The sequence below is a fragment of the Ananas comosus genome, linkage group 6, assembly GCF_001540865.1.
Source record: "Ananas comosus cultivar F153 linkage group 6, ASM154086v1, whole genome shotgun sequence".
Taxonomy (NCBI): Eukaryota; Viridiplantae; Streptophyta; class Magnoliopsida; order Poales; family Bromeliaceae; genus Ananas; species Ananas comosus.
Window position 1 is genome coordinate 11695962 of NC_033626.1, and position 24859 is coordinate 11720820.

A 24859-nucleotide genomic window follows, 5' to 3' on the forward strand; every position below is an offset into this window, starting at 1 on the left:
CACTTACTTTCCTAGTTTCACACATCGACCTAAACCTGGTAGAGTCAAAGGTCAAAGAATTGGGCTGAGACTCTCATGACCTTATTAGGTTTGGATTGGGTTATAAATATATTTGGGATCAGGTTGTATCCTGGTCAGATCTTGGAAAAATAATTTTCTAACAGATATATATATATATATATATATATTAGTGACTAACTTACTACACAAAATTAATGCATGGTTATGAAAAATGTACTTGTATAATAAATTACACAGTTATATATATATATATATATATATATATNAGTGGCTGGCTTTAATCTCGTTCACCGTTTTCCAAACCACCAACCATAGGCTTGAGGATTCAAGCTTATGATCAACTAAGTGTAAAGATCGATTCAAATAAAGATTTACTTTATTTGCTTCGTCCATCGCACGATGGATAGAGAATTTTTTTTATATGTAAGGTTCGTTTGATAAGTGATAGAGGTTATTCGTTGGTTTGTGAGTCTTCATATTCGTTTGTGTTTAATTGTGAGTAGACTCCCAAAATTTCTCTTGTGCTTATACTATGTACTATGTTTGCCTCTTCTATTTGCAAGTAGAAAGTTAATTGTACACCTAGTACGCGACACAATAGTGTATTTTGTTCCAAAGAGTATATTAGCTAGAGTTTCTTAATGAAAGAGATAATATTATGTGATATTCGAGTCCAGCTATTATACTTTTATGAGTATGATCCGGAATGGGGTGTTTTCTACTTTAACAGTGTAGAAAAATTAATATCGATTGACTTTTTAATAGAAAATTCTATTTACTAGTTAGATCAAGATTAATAATTCTGATTTTGAATTGAAAATGATTTTGAATTGAAAATTTTAATTTTCTAATTTTAGGAGGTCTTTCGATTTTAATTGTTGATTTTATACTTGCTCGATGGATTCTATTATAATTTCAAAAAAGTTAGAAATTTAATTTTTAAATTCTTCAAATGCTCTAAACCATGTTAACCGTATGGATTATCAATTCAGGAACTCTATTATCAAAAATAATTTATAAGTACGAAGGTCTCGGTACTACTCATAAGCATATATATATAGTAGCAGTACTCATGATATATATTCATCCGCTAATAGTGCAGTTGAAAGTATATAATTAGTTCAACTGATTCTTTCTTTTCTATATTTACGGTCTATATGAGAGTAGAGATTTTGAATTCAAATTTCACAGCGTTCCTAACCTTTTTTAGTTTTCTTCATTTCTTCTCATCAATTCAACTCCACATTTCAAAATCATCAAAAAGTTTTGAATCCAGGCGTAAAATAAAGTATTGAATATAAATATTAAACGCAGCGTTCTTAGATAATTTAAGCTATTGAAGATAAATAATTAATTATTTCACATTATTTGCATATATTCATGACGTATAGTAATCCTCGACTGCATCGATCATTATCTTCATATATAATCTCCACATCTGAAAATTTATGTTGTCATGACCTTCATCTCTGTGACCGTGTTGAATTTTTTTTTTTTTTTTTTTCATAGTATAAGCTAAAAGGAAAAGGTACACTACTTGAGAAAGTTACCAGGGAACTTCAAGGTCCTTGAAATTATGTTCTAAGTTCAAATTCGTTCAAAAGCAAACGAATTAATTAAACAATAACGTTCAATTTGATTTGAATATCGATTGAAAACTTCGTAAGGTGTTAATTTTTTCCCTTATTCTATTTCCTTTAAAAATTATAGGGGGAAGGGGGAGAAGGTGAGAGGTGACGAGAGCACTCCTTGCTTTCGCGACGTTGCGTGCATGGGGAGGCTTCGCGACCCCACGTCGCCTCGCACGTGGGAACGCCACGTGCCATCCAGTTTAATTTAATTAATGATTAATTAATGCCTAATGATTTGCTCAAATTGTACTACGTAGTGTCTCCATTTCATTTTCAGATGGGAGTAGGACAACAAGATCGAGATTCGTTGCTATATATGGCGCAGTTGAATATAAATATTAAAAAATTTTACTTCTTAAGAGTTTAAATTTTTGAAAAAAATAATAAGTTATATTATTAAAAAGTATAGCTATTATATTTTCAGAAATATAAGGGAGTTACATGTTTCGAACTTTTTAGCCCTTAGATCAATTTCTTTGATCATTTCTGATCTTTGAATTAATATTATTATCTTAACTAGAGAGACCACTCAGCCCTAGGGGGGGGGACCGCTATAATCCCGACTATATAATTCTTAATCCAAATGCCAAAAATTAGGAAGCATCAACTCACTTATACTTTTGAAAATATAGTAACTCTACACATTATTTAACATGGTATCAAAATAGAATGTTTTGAGTTTAAATTTTACCTTATCCGAAAACTGAAACTTTTAGAGATAAACTTTTGTCTGACATCTGTGAATTCATGCACGGATGTAAATATGAATCAAAATATAGCCTTCCAATTATTTCTTTCTAAATCCATTCATATTTAACAGAAGTAGCTGGCAATATCGAGCATTAACATGCACACATTACCGAAAAAAAAAGTTTGAACAAAATAAATGCATTGCAATGCATGTGCCTCATAATTTAAGGGAAAGAATACCATCGGCAAAAATCAATAATATGAGAGACAGAGAGAAAGTTATGATAATAAGATGGTTATGTAAATTATAAGTTCATAAATAGAACTAACTAGCTAGCTCGTATTATTCTTCTTTTCTATTTGATATTTAATTTAATTTTATTCTGCTTCTTATAAACATCACTTTTGTGTTAGCTAGCAATTGGCAAGTTCGTATATTTTGAATTAAGCCCCACAAGCTCATTTTATAGTGGTCAAAATGTAAGTTGGTGATCGACATATATTTTTCTTAATTAATTTTCAATATTAACTATTTTCAAGCTTATTAACACATGACCTCGTAAATATTAACTAATTTCGAGCTTATTAACACATGACCTCATAAATTACACCATATAAAGGCTTCCATATAATTAATTCTCATCAGTTGCTTGAGTTATAACCAATTAATTCATGCCATTCTTTTCCATTGTACATTTTAACACAAAAAACAAAAACGAATAGAAAACAAAAAAGTACTAGCTCCTTGCATCCTTGCCCGACGCTAGGTCACGTGCCATGCTGCAGCTAGCACGTGTGAGTGGCCAATCTTTTTAATTACGTCATTACGTGCATTAGAATTAAGACACCAAGTGTATAAATAACCAACCAATGTTGTGGTGGGGTGGCCGTGTGAAATAATAAACCAAAGAGAGAGAGAGGGAGAGTAGTAGTAGTAGTAGTAGTAGTTAACAGTTCTCACCTTCTCCCTTCCCTTCCTTCCTACCTGCAACTAAGGGTTTCCACTCCCCAGTTAACCACCATTAACTCCATGGGGAGATCTCCATGTTGTGATGAGAATGGCCTCAAAAAGGGGCCATGGACTCCTGAGGAGGATCAGAAGCTGGTCCAACACATACAAGCTCATGGCCATGGAAGCTGGAGAGCTCTCCCCAAGCTTGCTGGTACCTTTCTCTCTCTCTCTCTCTCTCTCTCTCTCTCTCTCTCTATTATATGAAACAATAATCCAATTAATGAATGGTGTACCTTTTTTTTATTTCTCCTATGTATAGGACTCAACAGGTGTGGAAAGAGTTGCAGGCTAAGATGGACCAACTACTTGAGGCCTGATATCAAGAGAGGCAAGTTCTCTCAAGAGGAGGAGCAAACCATCCTCAGCCTCCATTCAATCCTTGGGAACAAGTATGGAGAGACCCTTTCTTTAACGGTGCAAAAATTAATATTTTGACAGAACAGATATATTAAATTTAGTTTTTTTTTTTTGAGAAATATATTAAATTTAGTTAGTGTTCGTAAGATAAGCTTGTGCAGGGTTATTTTATGTAATTAATCATTTGCTAATAACAATTCTTACTTTCTTTGCATTCCTAATTTGTGTCAATGATCTGGTTTAGATATGCTGATCGATTGACTTCTATATAGGTGGTCGGCGATTGCAAAGCACCTCCATGGTCGAACCGACAATGAGATCAAGAACTTCTGGAACACCCACCTCAAGAAGAAGCTGATCCAGATGGGCTTCGACCCGATGACCCACAGGCCCAGGACCGACTTCTTCGCTGCGCTACCGCAGCTCCTCGCGCTCGTCAAGCTCCGCGAGCTCGTGGACCAACAGCCATGGGCCGACCACTCTGCCCGCCTCCAGGCAGAGGCGGCCCAGGCCGCCAAGCTCCAGTACTTGCAACAACTCCTCCAGTCGGCAACCGTATCCCCTGCCGCCACCACAAGTACTAGTGACCTTGATCAACCCATGAGCCTTTTGGGCTCCCCACACATGGCTTCTTTTCCCTCCTCACTAATGCCTTCTCCAACTACTACTACCGCCACTCTTTTCCAGAACATGAGCCAAATCCCAGATATTCAGATTCCATGCTCCTTTGACTTTGATGATCAGGAGCCCATGGGCAACGAGGGAAACTGTGGCTCTGACAATTACAGTGAACCATATGGGCAGGGAGAGAATAGCACCCCAAGAACAGTTTTGCTGTCACAGTCCTCTCTCCCTCCCCTCACTGATATTTCCATCTCCAACCCTGGAGATGCTTGTAGCACCTCCAGCTGTGGTGGGAGCAGCACCGCTCCCATCTCTTGGCCTGATCAGCTCTTGCTTGATGATTTCATGGCTGAGTTTTCTAATTAGCTTCCTTCTATTTCTCTTTAACTTTGGTTTTAATTAGAATATTATGAACCCTACTGCATGGTTTCTTTTTCTTTTCTTCTTTGCTTTTTGTTTTTTCTTTGCCTCTTTATTTTTTCCTTTTTCCCCCACTAGCTAGGTTGTGAGTTTGAGTTGAGTGTTACAGGTATACCATGCATGGCTTATTGGGTGCGCCAATATCGCATGCAAGCTCTTTATACGTACACTTAAACACTTCGTTTGTACACAAATATTATAGTCGCGCACTCTACATGTGTATGTATGTGTATATATATATGTATGGCTTGGATTTTGATTCCCTCTGCTTCTTCATTAATTATCTTCTATGGTTATGTCATTTCCTTTTAGTTTAATTAGCTAGGTGGTTATATATAATCAATATTAATAACCTAATGTACGTGGACAATGTTGACTAGTATGAAACCGGTTTCTGTTCTCAGACTTTGCTGATGAGTAGAAGATCTTCTTTAATGATTTTCCCACCTCATTCGATCTGTATCTCAGCACCTATGAAATATAATTAGTTCTAGTCCCCATAATATAATGTGAACTTTAACAAAATACACAATTTAATTCCCTTCTGTTTTTGTTTTCACATTGTTTTACTCAAGGTGGGTAGAGCTATTTTAGTGTAGTTTTACAAAGACAAGCTTGATTGTATGCAAGGAGTGATTTAATTAACATTTCCGTGAAAGTAATATGAAAAATACTAAGGTGATATACAATCCATTTTGGGTCGCAATCTATACAATTCTTCATCCCAGTTTTTTTTTTTTTTGAGAAAAAGATAAAATGCTACTATTTTATTTATTTTTTTTAGAAATAAATTGAACTGAATATATAAATTAATTATGATTCGAACTTAGGACCTCGGTTTCTGTGAAAGTAATATGAAAAATACTAAGGTGATATATATACAATCCATTTTGGGTCGTAATCTATACAATTCATCATTCCGGTATTTTTTTTTTTTTAAATTCGTTTCGTTTATTTTTCTTAATTAATAAACTTAGCTGAAAATACAAATTAATTATGATTCAAACTTAGGAGCTCAAATACCAATCACCAAGCCCTTTACTACTTACGTAGGGAGAGTCGATTCATACCAGAGTTTTAAGTATTTTGAAATAAAGAGTATAAAATTATTGTGATATTTAGGGTGATGATGTTATAATATTATAACAAAAAGATGGCTATAGGTAGATATTAATGCATTGCTCAAGTAATAACAGCAGTAGAGAAGGTTAAAATAAAAAAGAATTAATAATAGTAGAGAGTCCCCTAATTTAAAGGAGGTTTCTTCTAGAAACTAATGATTAGCTTAGCTGTACTGATAATAGAATAATGCAGTAGAGAAGAAACATAGCTATAGTCATCCCAGGCAGTTAGAGAGTTGACCTTTAGCTGTCATGTCACAGTGGGACAGGGAACAAGTAGCAATGATAGGAAAGAAATTAAGCATATAATTAATTAAACCATAACTTTTATGTCACTCTCAACAATGAAACGGAGTCAATGCTTAATGTACCTAAAAAAGTACTCCATAATATTACTAATAAGTTAATATTCTTTGGCCAATTTGCATAAAAAATTGACTAATTTTAGACTTTTGCAAAACTAGACCGTTCTTTTTGATTTTGCAAATTCGGTCCGAATTTTCAGCAAACTGACCAAAATACCCTTATTACTTTTTCTCTCTCATCTTTCTCTCTCCTCTTCGTTTCACTTGTTCTTTTTTTTTTTCTCTCGCCGAAAAAATTAGCGAAGGCAGAGGCAGAGGCGGAGGCGAAAACGGTCCGCCTCGCCTCTCACCCTCATGCTCTCGCCCTCGCCCTTGCTCTCGCCCACGCACCCCCCACCTTTCTCCCCTCCGACCCCGCCGAGGCNCACCCTCATGTTCTCGTCCGCGCCCTTGCCCTTGCCCACGCACCACCCACCTTCCTGGCCTCCGACCCCGGCGAGGCAGCGCCGCGACTTTTTTTTTTTTTCGCTTTTTCCTTTTCTTTTCTTCTCCGGCTTTCCTCCACCGTCTCCGACGACGACGTCTCTCTCGCCCTTCCCCGTCCTTCTCGTCTCTCCCTTTCCGTCCTCCCCGTATCCGACAACGATGCATTTTCGCCGGCGCCGACGTCGACACCGTGGAGGTCACTGCGGCGCTACAGGCTCGGAGCGGGGGTCCTTAGCGGCGTCGTCACCGGCGCCGTGGCTGTTGGCAAGACGGGTGACTAAAAAAAATTATAGAAGAAACAGATAAAAAAAGATAAAAAATTATATAAAAAAAGGATGAATATGAAATTACATCATTAACTGTAAAAAAAATTACAAGTTGCACTACTTAAGATGGAAACTGCAGCTTTAAGATGAAAATTACACTTTTGGGAGATATTTACACCGTTTCTCTTCTTATTGTACTCTTTCAGATGTAAACTGCATCCATTAAGATGAAAGTTACACTCTTTAAACGAAAGTTGCACTTTTTGAGAGATATTTATACTGTTTCTCCTCTTCTTGCACCATTTGAAATGTAAACTGCACTTTTTTAAGAGATATTTATACTGTTTCTCCCGTTGTTGCACTGTTTCTCCTCTTGTTACACTATTTCTCCTCTTGTTGTATTATTTTTTCTTTTAAACAATGTAAGATGAAAATTACACTTTTTAAATGAAAATTACAGTCTTTGAAAAATATTTATACTGTTTCTCCTCTTATTACACTCTTTTAAATGTAAACTGCATCCATTAAGATGAAAGTTACACTCTTTAAACGAAAGTTGCACTCTTTGAGAGATATTTACACTGTTTCTCCTCTTCTTGCACCATTTGAGATGTAAACTGCACCCTTTTAAGAGATATTTATACTGTTTCTTCCCTTGTTGCATTGTTTATCTTCTTGTTGCACTATTTCTCCTCTTGCTGTATTGTTTTTTCTTTTAAACTGTGCAATTACTAGCTATTATATATAAAGCAAATTATATTTTGCATTAACACTAGATAATGCGTTGATCATATATATAAACAATGAAATCAATCAAAATCCCACTCAAGCATCATGTGGTTATGTATAAAAAGTGGTTACGTATAAAAATGATACGTCGACATCTCTCCTTGTCGGGGAGAAAACCTATTACTAATTGAACAATTAATCTTAGTATTTAATGGGAGCCATGCATGACCTCGTTTCTTGGCGAGCAGGTGAGTTGATGCCTTTTCCCGCAAGGGTTTGAATACTAAGAACCAAATTAGGAGACTCCAATGGAAACCCAAAATATATATTAGCCCCGTGCCATCACATGGATAACATGTGTCCTCAAACCTTAATATTTTCTAATTATGGATACTAATGAAATAACCCGCACGATACGATGGATAAAAAAAAAAAAATTATGGGAGAAATAAAAATATGAGAACATAGATATTTTATGATTGTTAAGAATAGGGTAGCCGGCGATGGAACCGTATACCGCCCTTGTTGAGGATGCATATATAAGGAGCAGCGAATAAAGGCCGAAGGGCTCTAAGCGGCTAGCAAGAGGAAAAGGGGGTGAGGAAAAAAATTCTAAAATCATGGGCGGAGAGATTCAAAACCTTCCACCTAAACTGTTGCGTAGATGAGATGAGGGGAGAGGGAGAGACACTACTGCCGGTTTGGGAGATAAAGAAAAGTAAAAGATAGAAGGAAAAAGTAAAGAGAGAAAGAGAGTTGAATGACCGACCGTCCCTAAAGCAAGTGGCAAAGGGCTTGGTGGTTGGTACCTGAGACCCAAGTTTGAATTCTAGTTGATTCACATTTCCAGCTANCGATTTTTTTTTTTTTGCTTTTTTCTTTTCATTTCTTCTCCGACTCTCCTCAACCGTCTCCGACGACGACACCTCTCTCGCCCTTCCCCGCCCTTCTCGTCCTCTCCCTCTTCCTCCTCCTCTGTCGTCTCCGACGACGATGCATCTTCGCCGGCGCCGACGCCGACACCGTGGAGGTCACTGCGGCGCTGCAGCCTCGAAGCGGAGAGTCCTTAGCGGCGTCGTCGCCGGCGCCGTGGTTGTTGGCAGAGAGGGTGATCAACAAAAAATTATAGAAAAAACATTAAAAAAAATAAAGATAAAAAATTATATAAAAAGAATGATGAAGATGAAATTGCATTGTTAACTGCAAAAAAAATTATAAATTGCACTACTTAAGATGTAAACTGCAGTTTTAAGTTGAAAATTACACTTTTTAAACGAAAATTACATTCTTTGAAAAATATTTACACTTTTTCTCCTCTTATTGCACTCTTTTAAATGTAAACTGCATCCATTAAGATGAAAGTTACACTCTTTAAACGAAAGTTGCACTCTTTGAGAGATATTTATACTGTTTCTCCTCTTCTTGCACCATTTGAAATGTAAACTGCACTCTTTTAAGAGATATTTATACTGTTTCTCCCGTTGTTGCACTGTTTCTCCTCTTGTTGCACTATTTCTCCTCTTGTTGTATTGTCTTTTCTTTTAAACAATGTAAGATGAAAATTACACTTTTTAAATAAAAATTACAGTCTTTGAAAATTATTTATACTGTTTCTCCTCTTATTACACTCTTTTAAATGTAAACTGCATCCATTAAGATGAAAGTTACACTCTTTAAACGAAAGTTGCACTCTTTGAGAGATATTTACACTGTTTCTCCTCTTCTTGCACCATTTGAGATGTAAACTGCACCCTTTTAAGAGATATTTATACTGTTTCTTCCCTTGTTGCATTGTTTATCTTCTTGTTGCACTATTTCTTCTCTTGCTGTATTGTTTTTTCTTTTAAACTGTGCAATTACTAGCTATTATATATAAAGCAAATTATATTTTGCATTAACACTAGATAATGCGTTGATCATATATATAAACAATGAAATCAATCAAAATCCCACTCAAGCATCATGTGGTTATGTATAAAAAGTGGTTACGTATAAAAATGATACGTCGACATCTCTCCTTGTCGGGGAGAAAACCTATTACTAATTGAACAATTAATCTTAGTATTTAATGGGAGCCATGCATGACCTCGTTTCTTGGCGAGCAGGTGAGTTGATGCCTTTTCCCGCAAGGGTTTGAATACTAAGAACCAAATTAAGAGACCCCAATGGAAACCCAAAATATATATTAGCCCCGTGCCATCACATGGATAACATGTGTCCTCAAACCTTAATATTTTCTAATTATGGATACTAATGAAATAACCCGCACGATACGATGGATAAAAAAAAAAATTATGGGAGAAATAAAAATATGAGAACATAGATATTTTATGATTGTTAAGAATAGGGTAGCCGGCGATGGAACCGTATACCGCCCTTGTTGAGGATGCATATATAAGGAGCAGCGAATAAAGGCCGAAGGGCTCTAAGCGGCTAGCAAGAAGAAAAGGGGGTGAGGAAAAAAATTCTAAAATCATGGGCGGAGAGATTCAAAACCTTCCACCTAAACTGTTGCGTAGATGAGATGAGGGGAGAGGGAGAGACACTACTGCCGGTTTGGGAGATAAAGAAAAGTAAAAGATAGAAGGAAAAAGTAAAGAGAGAAAGAGAGTTGAATGACCGACCGTCCCTAAAGCAAGTGGCAAAGAGCTTGGTGGTTGGTACCTGAGACCCAAGTTTGAATTCTAGTTGATTCACATTTCCAGCTAGGTTTATTTTTAAAATAAAATAAACGAAGCGGGTAGCGTGCTATTATCTCTCAAAAAAAAAAGAAAAAAAAAAGAAAGTTGAATGATGTGGCTATGAGGAAAGAGAAGGGTTTTTTACTAAGATAAAAGAAAATAGAGAAAATTTTAAAATAAATAGTGAGTCCCACCGCCCTCAAATTAAGGTCGTACATATACATTTGATTTGGCCATGAAAAATCATGTATAATAAAGGTATAGATTGAGTGAAGCATTTTTCAATGGGGGTGTTTTGTGTGTCAAAAAAGGGTGGTTTAATCTGCAGTGGGGGTTGGTTATGGTAGCCAAGGAAATGTGAAAGGCACATATCAATGAAAAGGAAACTTCATTACCTAATCCTTTGCTTAATATGTTGGATACCTCATGAAGTATCCTATGTCACTGGGGAAATTATAAAGATTTTCATCAACTTTATTACCTCACAAAGTTTTGTCGAAATTCGCAAATTTTGTCAGAATTAATGGAAAAGACATAATAATAGATTTTTACTAGAGTAATTCTTCAAGATCGACCTTCATTCGTTATTGAGAGTTATCTAATACTATTGGGTCAAAAGGAGCTGGAAAAAAAAAAAAAAATTGAAAACTGCTTCTGTATTTTGTGGTGAACAACATTTTGATCTACATAATTTGATATTTTTTATAGATACAAACAAAAATATTTTTATTGTGTTTTCTTTCCGTATGTAACACACTTTCTTCATAATCCCAAATAAAGCTCAAATACATCATGGCCGAAGAGAATAACCTACTTATTACACCAAAAAAAAAAAAAAAAAAAAAAAAAAAAAAGAAAAAACCTACTAATGCACGATTAGTAGATCATATGATAGATCTGCCCCCAGTGTTATTGTAGAGTACCTGCAGCAATAACGAAATTATTAAAAGGAAGCGACAAAAAGATAATCACGTCAAGAACCCACATTTGTAAACATCTAACTTGGCAATAACTTGTTGCAAAGTTTATTTGGGAGAACACTCTTTAAAAGAGAGAAAAGTGTTCAACTTGACACAAAAGAGTAGTCACTACTGAAGAAATCGAAAACTTGTCTACCACATAAATGTTTCTGCTGGCTCGGCAAATGACCCACAGTACTGCAATGCAATACGGGGATGAGGCCGGTGCGTTGCGCGTGTTTGTGAAAATGCATGGATCTTAACATTGTTGGTGACATTTTTAGTTTTCTATTATATTATATTATATTGTATTATATTTTTTAATTGGAAAAACTTCAAATACCACTGTGGTTTCATATTTCTTATTTTAATACTCTTTGGTTTAAAGTATATCAATGTAGTGACATGTGATTCCATTTTTATCTTTTTATTATTGATTTTTTTAATTTTTTTTCGTTAAATCAATGACAAAATTAAAACTAAAAGGTACTAAAGTGAATATTCGATAAACTTAAGTGGGGTATTTGAGATTTTTTATATATAATTTAAAAAAATATTAATAAAAAAATTGACGAAAAAATAAAAATGAAACCACATGATACTAATTTAATATACTTTAAACTACAAAATACTAAAATAAAAAAATACGAAACCATAGGAATGATATTTAAAGTTTACCCTTTTTAATTTTATTATGTTTTCTGTTTTAAGTCCAAAACTTTACCCACCAAGCACGCATTAGAGGTGTATCGACTTTTGAAATTGTAGATTTTGTTTGAATGAGAACTCAAGTCTACAATTCAAGAGTGTAATCAAATTCAGTCATTAAAGTTCTTTTTTTTTTCAGAATAAAATAAATCACTTCATAAATAAAATATAATATGATATCCTATCAAAAAATGGATGTCAAATAGATCACCTTGCGAATAAAACATGATATCCTAACAAAAAAATGAATGTCAACACCTTTCAACCAGCAAAATCAAACTCCTTACTTTCAATTACATGACAAAATTCAAACACCAACTAATTATCCTGGGATAGTTTATTCCAACATCCTAACAAGTCCTAAGTAACTCTTTGGCCTGCTTTTACATCTAATTGAGTTTGACACACTGCCTTATGCTCCCTGTCCAGCTCTGTTAACACTCCGAATTCACTTCAAATTTCTGAGAAGTTAAGAATATATGAACTGATTGACCAAAAAATGCAATGGTGGAAAATGTCGTCGATATTGCTTAAAGTATCCATTGAGAGGCTTGGACTTCCATTGACATGTTCGACCCAAATCTGTCCACTCAGGGTACGATCACAATTTAGCAAGAACCTTGGAAGCTCGGTAAAATGTGTTGTGTTACTTAAGATCCAGAGAATTAGGTACTCCATTTAGCAAAGTTCTTTTTCTCTTATTTGATATCAATAACAACACTAGAGATTGGATTTGGTTTGCTTTCCTGCTGAAATTTGTAGCTTGAATTTGATCCTAGCTTCAGTCTCAGGAGAAGTGAATTTGCCATCACGCCAACTGAACTAAAACCCATTAGAGCTCCAGCTATTGATGGTGTCAGTATCGTGCCAGTTACAGGGAGCAGTATTCCAGCAGCTATTGGAAGTCCAACCTGCGGAGAGTTCGAGACCCTTGTCAGCAATGTTTGTGTGGTGAAGTGTTAAAAAAGGAATCTACATTTTAGTGTAATTCATTGCAGTTACAGGGTCAGAATAATTTATCATTTTCTTACTATAGAACAACCGATTATATATATATATATATAGAGAGAGAGAGAGAGAGAGAGAGAGAGAGAGAGAGAGAGAGTGGGCTGGTATGCTTCTGGGAACACGGAGCCCTCCGTGCTTCCAAGTTGTTTTCGATGTTCAGACTTTCGAATCGACGATCGGCTCCATTAGAGTTGATCTAGAGTATTTGAAGTATCTAGAAAATAAATGTTGTGATTTTTCGATATCATTTGCCTAGTGATCGAAAGGGCTCAAAATCAATAATTTTAATGGACGTGGTGAGCCGTTTGCATGTTTAACGGTGTAGAAATATCCAAATCACATGAAATTTTGATAGAAAATTTTTTATACCATATAAAACAAGATCAATAACTTTGATCTAAAATTTTAATGTCATATCATCATATTTTATAAGATTTTTATTTTCAGCCGTTGATTTTGAGCCACTTCGATCACTAGGCAAATAATATCGAAAAATCGCAAAATTTATTTTCTAGATACTTCAAATACTCTAGATCAAGTCTAACGGAGNGAAATTTTGGGTTAAAAGGTGGAAAATTGTGGGTAGTAGGCGATCAAAATGGAGCTCGAAGCCCCGAATTGAGACTCCGCCGGTTAGGGTTTTAAATAGAAGGGAACAGCGACGTATGCGGCTGTGGGAGAGAGCGAGGGAGACGACACGAGAACGAGGAAATAGTTGCGTGGACCTGGTCTATAGACCTGGTCTATCAAATTATAATAAAAATTATATTATATTAAGCTGGACTACCAATTGGAGCCGTCAACGGGCGAACAAGAGCTAGTTGGGGTCGGCTCGTGTTTACTTCTTCGTTAAATGAGCTGAACAAGAGTTAGCTCACGAGTAGCAACTTAGATCGTCAGTCCTTCTACTAGTAGAGGTTACGAGAAAATTAAAAATTAAAATTTTAATCTAATAATTATATTCACGAAATATAGGTCTCTTTTTATTTGAATCGGCTTAAAATCTAAATAGTAGAAATATATATATATATATATATATATATATATATATATATATATATATATATATATATATATATAGAACTAGGCTGGAATGCTATCAATAGCACCAAACTATTTGTGCTATTAGATTTTCAGCCCTTGGATGAAGAAATGTATAGCTAGAATGATGTGGGCCCCCCTAGGGTTGAGTAAGTTGTTAGTTGAATAGTATAATCTAACAGGTAAAAATAGTCGAAGGGTTAAATCAAACGGTGGAAAACTCGGTAGCACCAAGTGCTTGGTGATATCGATAGTATCCTAGCCGGACTCTATATATATATATAGAGCAGGGCTGCTGTGCTCTCAGGAGCACGGAGGCCTCCGTGCTCCTGAGCCGTTTTCGATGATGGAGTTTTCGAATCGACGATCGGCTCCGTTAAACTTGATCTAGCGTATTTAAAGTTTCTAGAAAATAATTTTTGCGATTTTTCGATATCATTTACCTAGCAATCGAAAGGATTCAAAATCAATAATTTTTAACGGCTGAAAATAAAAATCCTATAAAAAGTGGTGATATAGCACTAAAATTTTCGATCATAAATATTGATCTTGTTGTAGACAGTATAAAGAATTTTGTATCAAAATTTATCTGATTTGAATACTTCTACACCGTTAAACTTGAAAACGGCAGATATCAACCATTAAAAATTATTAATTTTGAATCCTTTCGATCACTAGGTAAATGATATCGAAAAATCGCAAAAATTATTTTCTAGAGACTTCAAATACCCTAGATCAAGTCTAACGGAGCCGATCGTCGATTTGGATGTCCCATCATCGAAAACGGCTCAGGAGCACGGAGGGCTCCGTGCTCCTGAGAGCACAGCAGCCCTGCTCTATATATATATATATATATATATATATATATATATATATATAGAACTATCAACTTTCATACTCTCCCGAAGCTTGGTTAATGAAATATGGACTAAACAAATAATACTTTCAAGCTCATTAGATGGTTTTATGTTTAGCTCAAATAGCCAGTTCCGAATATCTAGATGCTCTTTTAGCATTTAGAACCACAGATGAAGTACCCGAAAGAGAAGAATGTTAGAGAGAAAGTGAACATACAATATTATATGCAAACGCCCACCAAAGATTTTGCTTCACAGTCTTCATGGTCTCTTTGCTCAACTCTAAAGCATCAACCAACTGCATTAAAGCATTGAGATTTGTCAGCATACAGTTACATGAAATAGAATAAAACAGTTGTTAGTGCAACTGTAAATTTTGACAGCACAAATTATCCTTCATGACAAAACAAAGGTCAATGTCACCACAAGATATAGCAAGATGAAAGACAAACCAAAACCATACGTGAAAAATACTGTAACAGAATTTAATGAAAAGTAGATGCATAACATTTATTACCTGTGATAATCTGTTTCCCATAAGCACCACTGAAGATACATCACTGGCTGCACCAACGCCTTCCCCCATAGCAATTCCAATATGTGATGAAGCTAATGCAGCAGCATCATTAATGCCATCACCAACCATTGCGACCACCTTTTGATCTTCTTGAAGTTTAGAAATGAATTTCTTCTTCTCATGTGGCTTGACTGCAGCAATAACCTACATGTTTTTTCAAATTTTTACACTGCAGTGACATAATCAGTTTTGGATAGCACATATATCGGAATCTTGATTTGATATGCCGATGAACACACTGAACATTAATATGACTACTAAACAATAGCCAATAGGTGGCATTACAAATTGAAAGCAATAGCTGTAAGTTTTAAGAATTATCAACATGACAATTTTCTGTTAGTACTTGGCTTTGTGACTCCAAACAGGGAAATAAATAAAAATCAACATATATAGAGCTTTCTTACCCTGTCTTTTTGGATACCAACCATAGCTGCTACATGCTCAGCAGTACTTTCTTTATCTCCAGATAACATGTATGTACTAATTCCTTTCTTTGATAATGTTTCAATCACTTGTTGGGCATCTTCCCTAAGTTTATCCTCAAAGTATATTAATCCAGATAATACGCCATCAATTCCCACATACACAACTGACTGATTATCAGCTTCGGCATTTGGAAATGGATTGTCAACAACACCATGCCTGCAGAAGAAGTATTTGCATCACAGCTGAGAAAGCAAATAATTAAATTTGGATCAACATGCCAGTATAATTCTTAATATTATAGCACACCGACTGATGTCTGGATGTTATTATAGCACACTGACAGATGTCTGGATGTGTCAAATATTATAGATCACATAAATGACCTAAAGCTGATGGCATACAGTAGAAGAAGATAAAGAGAATGATGATAAAAAATAGCAAGATGTTGTTGTGAGCATCACAAAGGAATAGGAAAAAGAAAGAAAATATTATTCCACAAAGGTAAGAAAAAAAAAGGGTGTAAATGGTGTACTTTCGAAGCCAGCTCAATGTGCCAACAGCAACCTCCTTCTGTTCAATGATTGCCACAGCACCAGACCCAGGTTCCTCCCTAAAGGTTCCATCTTTCACCTATCCCGAGATACATGATAAGAAAAGAAAAACTACACAGAATAAATAAGATATCAATGTATGAATAAAGCATCATAAACATCGGTATAGTAGAAACCAAGAGCATATAATACAGGTGCGTTGTGAAGTAGCAATTCATGTGGTCCAGTGCTTGTATGGAAAGTCTCTCTGCTTTGGTCATGGCCAAAAGCAAAATGCAGTGCATACTATAACATAATATTTGTGTTTAGACCCAAAACTTGTCCAATCCTATAAGAGTTTCCAAAGGCATGAATGTATAAGTAAAACACGTGATCTGAAAAGTTCCTGGCTGAAAACATTTGTTTCTGCGGTAATTATTTCACATCATCAACAATATCCTATTCATAGTAACATTGTTATACAAGAGAGTAATTAGTCAAGTGTTTTTATTTCTCCCCCCCCCCNTTCAGAGAGGAGAGCGTGATCTGGCAAAATAACAGAAAAAATCAACAGAAAATGCTAGGTAAGGGTAAAACTTAACAAAATGTTTACAGCAAATGAAAAAAAGGTTTGTAGCAAGCATAGAGAGGGGAAAAAAAATGCAATTTGGTGCTTTCAATTTGCTATGGAGATGCTGTATTGCTGACACAAAAATGACTCTTAGAAACATCTAGAAATTGTATGATAGCCAATATGTTTCCCAAGATAGCGTTGAATCGAGAATAAGTACTCATGCAGTGAACAAATTTGTTGGAGCATAGAGACCAATAAGATGCCCAACTTTTCAGTATTTTCAGGTTAATTTATAAAGAAAATAAAGAAAAATCCTACAAACTTGTTCAGGATCAAGTTGAAATACCTTCATATTGGCACTATTGGCCACACGAGCAGCTTCCACTATAGCTTTCCCAAGTGGGTGATTTGTATAAGATTCAACACCAGCAGCTAAAGCCAAAATATCAACTTCTGTCAATCTGTGATTCAAAGTATTCCTTCAGAAAAATATAGTTCTATCAAAAAAACAATCTTTGTGACAAAGTATTCTCCTAAAGCATATTAGCATCACAAAACAGAAAAACAAAGAAAAGGTAACTACTCAGTGGAGATATAATCATGAATAATTTTGAAGTACGAAAACTTAAAGCCTCTCTACAACCTCAACTAATGTTAGTATGCCCCAACCGAGAGCACAAGACCTTAAACCACCAGTTGCTTGTGCCTTAGCACAGGGTGGCACTATCTATTCTCTCATTATCTTGTGTTTTTGGTAATTAAATTAATTTTGTAAATTGTAATAATCTCCAAAGTCCTTTTACTTGCTGACGGTAAAAGATTTAGGATAATATAGATTGAGCAAAGAACATTTCTGCAAAAAAATTCAAACAGATGGTTTATATATGCCAGTGGACTAATATGATGCTTAGCAATGTATTCTTTTTCTGAAAAAATTACCAATAAAATTTAGCAGCAAAATTGACAATAAACTCATGGATATAAATAAATAAATAAATGCTAATCGCTTAACTTTGAACTTTGATCACCCTCCGAATGAGAAACCATAACTTGGGTCACAACAGGCCTTCCAGTTGTTAAAGTCCCTGTTTTGTCAAACACAATGGTGTCGACTTCTGCAAGTTTCTCCAAGACGTTTCCACCACGTAAAAGCAGCCCTTTGGTTGCTCCTAGTGAAGTTCCAACCTGGCAAACAATGAAGGATAAAAAAGTCCAATCTTGAAGGAAGGTTTTGAGCAGGGAGGAGTTCCGTACCAGAACAGCAGTAGGTGTGGCCAGGCCGAGTGCACAAGGACATGCAACAACCTGCATTTGAACATACAAATATCAGATTTCTGATGGCAGGGGGAACGTTTGTAGCAAACTAATAAATATAACATCCCACCTCAACTAAAAGGTAGAAAGAAGGGATAGGAGGGGGCAGCCAGGTATGGCTTAAAACAAAAATAACGTGGAAGCTGAAGGAATGTAAATAATCTTATCATATGCTAGTGTTGGAAGACCATGAGTTATTTATTGTAAAAACATTTTATTTAACCTATGCCTGAGCACTCTGCTGTCACAGCTTAACAAACTTAAAATATTTTTTTGCTTTCATGTCAACCATTGTTTCCAACTACACAGCTTGTAAAGGCTTAAAAGGTCATATCTACTTCAGTACTTCTTCTATATTAAAGCAAGATGTACAGGTTAGTCTTAATAACTCTGTTGTAGTAGCTAATTATTCATAACTAGGAAACCAATCCTCCTTACTACCGGAGGAATTCTTCACCAATCCCCCTTACATAATCTACTAAGATACTTTGTCTACTCCTGTCTCCCATCACACAAGAAAGTAAAAGATAGATTGGTGGCAACATAATCTATGATTGACAGCGTAAATATATGTTTCTTAACAGTGTTTGTGTGTTACAGATACTTTGGAAAATGAAAAGGCATATCTAAGTAAAGATTAGAAGCCATAAAAGAGTGTGATTATCTTTCAGAATTGTATGCATATAATAATAATAATCATACGAGGACACTGCAGGAGAGCTGCAAAGCCAGAGACATTGAACTTCCTCGTTGTATAGCAGCTGGTACAAGTTGTGAACCAAACAAATTCCAAAACATAAAAGTGGCCGCAGAGAGTGCCATGACTCCATACGTAAAATGTCCAGCAACCTATAATGTTCCACAATACAATATACATCAGAGAAATGTATACTGACGCAATATGTAATTCTAAGAGTAATAAATGAGGGAAAAGCTTGCTTAAAGATCAATAAGGATGAATAATTAATAACGAATGTTGCATATCTTCTTTTAGTTGACAACTTAACCACCTATCCTCACTCATTTAACACGAATTTCTGAGCATTGTATTATTCAATATTTGTTGACCCGTAATATGTAAAATTTATGTCAGATAAATGCCCTGCTTCAAGCAAGAGGGTTTTATCAGACCGAAAGAATCCCAAATGTCAATAGACGACATAATTCAAAACTTCAAACTTTATGCGGCTACTCAAATATAGAAAACAATAATTTGCAAGAAGAAAGGTGCATATTTTGTTAAAGGCCTTCATAATGAGAAACAATACAATTGTACAAGTTCTACCTTCAAAATTAAACCAAAATATTAGAAACTAAGGAACATTTTGTTCTTATTGTAATAAATCATTTAAAATTAAAATGTTACTCTATAGCTTTAGGTCTAAACTGAAGCACAATGAAGAGACGCTCAGACCTTGTCAGCTAGTCGCTGCACAGGCGCTTCCCTTGTTTGTGCTTCTTCTACTAAGCGAACTATGTCTGCCATTACGGTTTCACCACCAGGTCTTCTTACTTCAACTGTAAGCTTACCGTTTAAATTAATGCTTCCTGCTGTCACCTCAGCCTGGAGACAAAATAGATATCCTAGTTTAATTGAGGAATTAAGGTAGAGCAAAGAAGGCTATTGAAAATTGGTAACAAAGAAAAATGTAAGGATGAAGGAACATTATACCCCAGGTAGTTTTGTCACTGGCATAGCTTCCCCAGTTAAACTTGACTCATCAACTGTGCTTTTTCCAGCTTTGACAACTCCATCCGCTGGAACACGGTCCTAGGTGGTTCAAGATTGACTAAGGATATATTAATGAACTAAAAGAAGACTCACAGAATTTAATGTTTAAGCCAAATATCAATGAAAAGATAGTATTATACTACCATCTGAGCCATATAAACAAGGCCATGACCAGAATGCAAAATTAGGAGGGGCCGAGCAACATTAAGCTCTATGTTCAAATAAAATTTCGAGTTCTTAACACTCCCCCAGCCCACCCAACCCCCCAATCACACACGCACACAAACGCACAATGTAGCTCCGCCCATGGTAAATGCAAAATAAGTTGTCATTAATATAAATTGTTGATAACTAGCATGGTGGAAATAAGAAAGGATATCAAAACCTAAAGACAAGAAATCGGTGCTGGGCATGATTTGTATCTTGGGCCCATGATTGGTATCTTCAGAAGTAGAAAATAGCAAAACAAGTATATGAAAGGCAATCACTTACTCCTGGTAGCACAATGATACGGTCCCCAATAGCAAGGCTATTACAAGGAACCTCAACGAATGATGATGATTGATCAGGATCATTATCAACAACAAGGCGTGCTTTTTTTGGTAGAACATTAAGAAGCCCTGTCATGTCACTGGTTGCTTTTAGCTTTGCTCTTTGTTCAAGATTCTTTCCTAGCAGGACAAATGCTATTAACATTATTGGTTCCTCAAAAAATGTCTTCCATCCCTGCATTATTATCACATAATATTTACAGAAACTTTAGTACTATGGACAGGCCATTTACTTGATCACAACTAGAAAGGTAATAACCCATATTAAGACCATAATACACATCATTTATGGCAAATAGCAAAGGTGGAAATCCTACAAAATGAACTTAAATCCTTCAGCCAGGGAAGAATTGAGACGCACCAGCGATGGGACTAAGGCTGCAACCGAACTAACTGCAAAAGATGACAAAGCACCTAAACCAACTAAAGTATTCATGTTTGGGGATCCTTTAAACAGGCTCTTCAGCCCATCAGATATAAGTTTCCGACCAGGGCCTATAAATGTAAATACTGAGAGTGTAAAGTGAAATCTGGTAGAATGAAGTGCATGCATAAATGAAGGGGCATTAGCTCCAAAAAAATGGGAGGCATGTCCTAGCACGCAAACAGCACATAGCGCCCACGAGACAGCAAGTTCTCGACCTAGAGAAGAATTTAATAACATAGGTTAGTCCGTCATCAGTTAATACAGAAATTAACTGTAAAACCAAAAAAAGGAGTTACATAAAAACAATTAGAGTCAAAAAATCAGAATAGAACAAAGTGAAACAATTGATTTTTGTTTTTGCGAGTTAAGTTCTAAAAAAGCCTACCACTCTCTTTCAATAATTTGAGCTTTTCATCCATCTTTCTTTCAAAGACCGAGTACAAGTTCTCTTTTGCAGAATCTGCAAGCATCCAAAACCGTGCACATGTTTAGTATATGTTAAAACAAAGCTTATAATCAGCTAGATGAATTTCTAAAAAGGCCTTTAAGATGTTTATCGCCCAAGACCAACAAATGGATATGGCACCTTGTTTAACACAATATTATACCTCGAAAGTTGGATTTGAAACCGCATGCAGTCAAATGATCAGCAAGTTTCTCCCCCAAATGCTGTTTCCAATTATCTGTATCTTTGGCATCGGAAGCAGCCCATATGACTGCTGTCTCAGTTGCAAGGTTGACACTTGCAGAGGTTACCTGAGGCTGCAGATACGAATGCCGTGAGATATGAACACTTAAAAGACATAACTATTAGCGAATGGAACAGTATAATCACACCAGAAACAAACACCAGATATGGAGTTTCCAAATGATCAACACTTTTATGATTTTGTGCATAGAATGACGTGCATCAAATAAGAAACCATAGAAGACAATTGCAGCTTCCCGATATCTTATGAATTGCTATTAAACATACCGCATTTTATTACAAAAGTGTGGCGAGATCTTACCAGGCTCTCCAGAATGCGTTTCACGCTCGCGGCGCATCCCCCGCAAGACATGCCCTGAATAATCATTACAATAACTCCATTTAACTGAATAATTTATAGGAAAAAAATCGTAAAAGTGTTCAGAAGATCATTTGATCTGGATTAAACTTACTCCAACATCAAGAATTATAACATCCGACCCCGGAGACGCGGCTTCTTCGGCCACCACGCCTACGGCGCGCGCGCCCCTCCCTCCTCCTCCCGATCCGTCGCCTCCTCCGCCTCCGCCGCCGCCGCCCCCAGGGGGCCCGGACGAGGCGGGCAAGGAGCCGGAGATGCTCGCCAATCCCCTCGACAGCGGCGCCGAGGGTTTCGGCGAGCTCCAAAGCACACTCCCGCCGAACGAGAGCAGGAACAGCTCCCTCGACCACCGGGAATCGGCGGGGTTACTCCCGAAGCACCTGGCCACTCCGGCGGGGATCCTCGCCGGAGCCGGTGGCAGAGAGCGCGGGAGGCGGCGGAGGCGGAGGGAGGGTTTGGAGGAGAGCTTTAGGGTTTTGGAGAGGGCGACGAGGGGAATGGTGGGGAGGATGGGGGACTCCATCGTCTTCTCCTCTCTCTCTCTCTCTCTCTCTCTCTCTCTCTCTCGTGTAGACAGCGCGCGGTTTTGCGGATTACGTAGCGATGGTGAGGCGGGAGGAAGTATTTAGTTCGGAAAGCGGGGTAGGTACCGGCGCTGGAAAGTGATTTAACTACGCACGCTTCGTTCTTTCTTTCTACGGAAGAGCAATGCTGCTTCTAAATTCCAAATTACACTATATTTTTTATATTTTATTATCTTAAAATTTTAAAAATTTTATTTTGAAATTATTTAGTATCTTAGAAAGTTAATAAGATTGTTGTAAAAAATATTGATCATTAGAGAAAGTTTCTTTTACAAAAAAAAAAAAATTACTAATTTAGTGATGATTTTGTAAAGATGAACCTTTTTTTTTTTTTGGCTTTTTGCATATTATTATGTGTAATTTTTAAAAAAAATGACCTAGCAATGTCCAAATGTGTCCATAAATTTTCACACGTGGGGCGACACTTGTGGCGGCTAGTGTTTAATCATTTTACCTCTCATCAACTACGGGTTAATCTCGACCGTTCATATTTAACTTTACTGGGGATAGAGGGCGGGATTTTACTCTACATAAGACTAAAACTGTGGGTAGCTTTTATTAATCTACTCTTCAAATTTTTGAAAAGTATAAAGATCTATGCCTCATTAAAGTATAGATATACTATTTGTCCCCGTCCTTTTTTTATTTTCAATTGAATCTAATTTTTTTATTATTAATTAAGCTTTCAATTTTTATAATTTATTATTATTATAGTCTTGTGAACATAATTTTGTGTTTTTTTACAAAATTTAATACGTGGACTTTCAATATCTTTGAAGAAATAGAAGAAAATGATGACGACTCCAGGAAAGAATAAAAAATGATGAAAAACAGAAAAAAAAAAAAAAAAGAGATAAGGAAAGAGAACAAAGAAGAAAAAGAATTAAAATATGCTGAGGAGAAAGAATGAAGAAGAACAAGCGGAAGGAAAAGAAAACGAAGGAAGAAAAAAAAAGAAAAAAAAAAAGTCGAAAGGATTTTTGCAGAAAAGATAATTTTTCTTTCAAAATTCAATCAAATTTAAGTAATCCATTTTTGTTAAACAAAACAAATTACAGCGACAAGATTTAATTAATTGCGAAAATGGAAAACTCTTTTTTTTAGAGAATGACATATAAACTCAGCAATTAAATTTTGAATTTAAAAAATCTCAGATATTAATCATGTAATTATTTTTTCACTTGCACCAGGGACAATTGAAATGAAAGTTGAAAACCTAATTGACAAAAAAAAAAAGGTTAAAAACCTAATGAAAAAATAAAATATTGGAAGTTTAACAACAATCCAAATTAGATTTTTTTTTTCCCTCTAATGCTGTAGTTTGTAAAGAATATTATATTACTGTCATTTTCACAGCAAGTCTTTTGGATAAAATAAAAAAGTTTTACAGAAATATAAATTAAGCTTAAATACACTATATTACAATGTACTTTGCAGTTTTTTTTTTTAAACTTCTATACTGTACTATATATATTGTTTTTTAAGGCATCACTCAATTTTTTTCTTTTCTTTCAATTTCCACACTATAAATGATAAACCTACAATTATACAAAAGCTATTAAAAATATAGTAAAATACTGATTAAAAGTAGCATAGCAAATATTCAACTCTTTTGATGTAAAAAATAACAAAATATATAAAATATAAAAATATAATTAAAAACATTTTTATATATTTTTTTAATATTCCTATCTTGGAGATTTATTTTATATTTTTTTTTACCATTTAACAAGTGTTTTTTTGATATAGTTATTTGATTTTATCTAAAATAATAAACTTGTTAACAGTAATGTATAAATTGGTGAGAAAAAAAATAGTAATATTTGTGAGAAAAAAATATAAGATGAAAAATAAAAAATAAATTAAAAATACAATATATAGTAGAAATGTCAATGGGTATGAATACTCGAAATTTTATCCGAATCCGAATCCAAACGGAGCAGAATTATATGATACTAAATGGATATCGTTTCGGATATTAAAAATAAAAATTTGATGATTATGAATTCAGATATGAATTTTAACTGCATACGATCCGAACCGAACTTCAATTTATTTTACATTATATATAATATGTGTATAAAAATTTGATGTTATATTTGAATTTATATTTTAAAAATTTGGATTTAATATAACATATTTTCAAATATTGAAA

At 35.3% G+C, this 24859-nt stretch overlaps 2 protein-coding genes across 5 annotated transcripts; one reads left to right on the forward strand and one right to left on the reverse strand.

Moving 5' to 3' along the window:
* On the forward strand, window positions 3243-5017 carry LOC109711406 (myb-related protein Zm38-like). The gene is made up of 3 exons (XM_020234419.1): window positions 3243-3505; window positions 3614-3743; window positions 3984-5017. The coding sequence occupies exons 1-3, from the start codon at window positions 3373-3375 to the stop codon at window positions 4699-4701; spliced, it is 981 nt and encodes a 326-aa protein (XP_020090008.1). The 5' UTR covers window positions 3243-3372; the 3' UTR covers window positions 4702-5017.
* LOC109711620 (copper-transporting ATPase PAA1, chloroplastic) lies at window positions 12190-22794 on the reverse strand. 4 transcript variants are annotated; one of them, XM_020234759.1, is made up of 17 exons: window positions 22212-22786; window positions 22061-22114; window positions 21659-21812; window positions 21436-21510; window positions 20985-21265; window positions 20565-20798; window positions 20013-20111; window positions 19755-19904; window positions 19043-19189; window positions 18281-18331; window positions 18039-18211; window positions 17373-17505; window positions 16455-16552; window positions 15901-16138; window positions 15434-15637; window positions 15134-15214; window positions 12190-12921 (listed from the first exon to the last, which is right to left on the reverse strand). In XM_020234759.1, the coding sequence occupies exons 1-17, from the start codon at window positions 22641-22643 to the stop codon at window positions 12709-12711; spliced, it is 2817 nt and encodes a 938-aa protein (XP_020090348.1). In that variant the 5' UTR covers window positions 22644-22786; the 3' UTR covers window positions 12190-12708. The 4 variants fall into 4 exon arrangements, with proteins under 4 accessions (XP_020090348.1, XP_020090351.1, XP_020090350.1 ...); XM_020234762.1 differs by having other exon boundaries at window positions 21195-21265; window positions 22212-22785; XM_020234761.1 differs by having other exon boundaries at window positions 17373-17487; window positions 22212-22785.

What these genes read in the sequence shown, in the direction of transcription:
- LOC109711406 (XM_020234419.1), top strand. Translation starts at nt 3,373, where the DNA reads ATGGGGAGATCTCCATGTTGTGATGAGAATGGCCTCAAAAAGGGGCCA. An exon ending in AGCTCTCCCCAAGCTTGCTG is followed by an intron (nt 3,506 to 3,613) that starts GTACCTTTCTCT and finishes TCCTATGTATAG; the next exon opens with GACTCAACAGGTGTGGAAAG. An exon ending in CATTCAATCCTTGGGAACAA is followed by an intron (nt 3,744 to 3,983) that starts GTATGGAGAGAC and finishes ACTTCTATATAG; the next exon opens with GTGGTCGGCGATTGCAAAGC.
- LOC109711620 (XM_020234759.1), bottom strand. Translation starts at nt 22,643, where the DNA reads ATGGAGTCCCCCATCCTCCCCACCATTCCCCTCGTCGCCCTCTCCAAA. An exon ending in TTTCAAATCCAACTTTCGAG is followed by an intron (nt 21,511 to 21,658) that starts GTATAATATTGT and finishes GGATGCTTGCAG; the next exon opens with ATTCTGCAAAAGAGAACTTG. An exon ending in CAGTGACAAAACTACCTGGG is followed by an intron (nt 19,905 to 20,012) that starts GTATAATGTTCC and finishes TTTTGTCTCCAG; the next exon opens with GCTGAGGTGACAGCAGGAAG.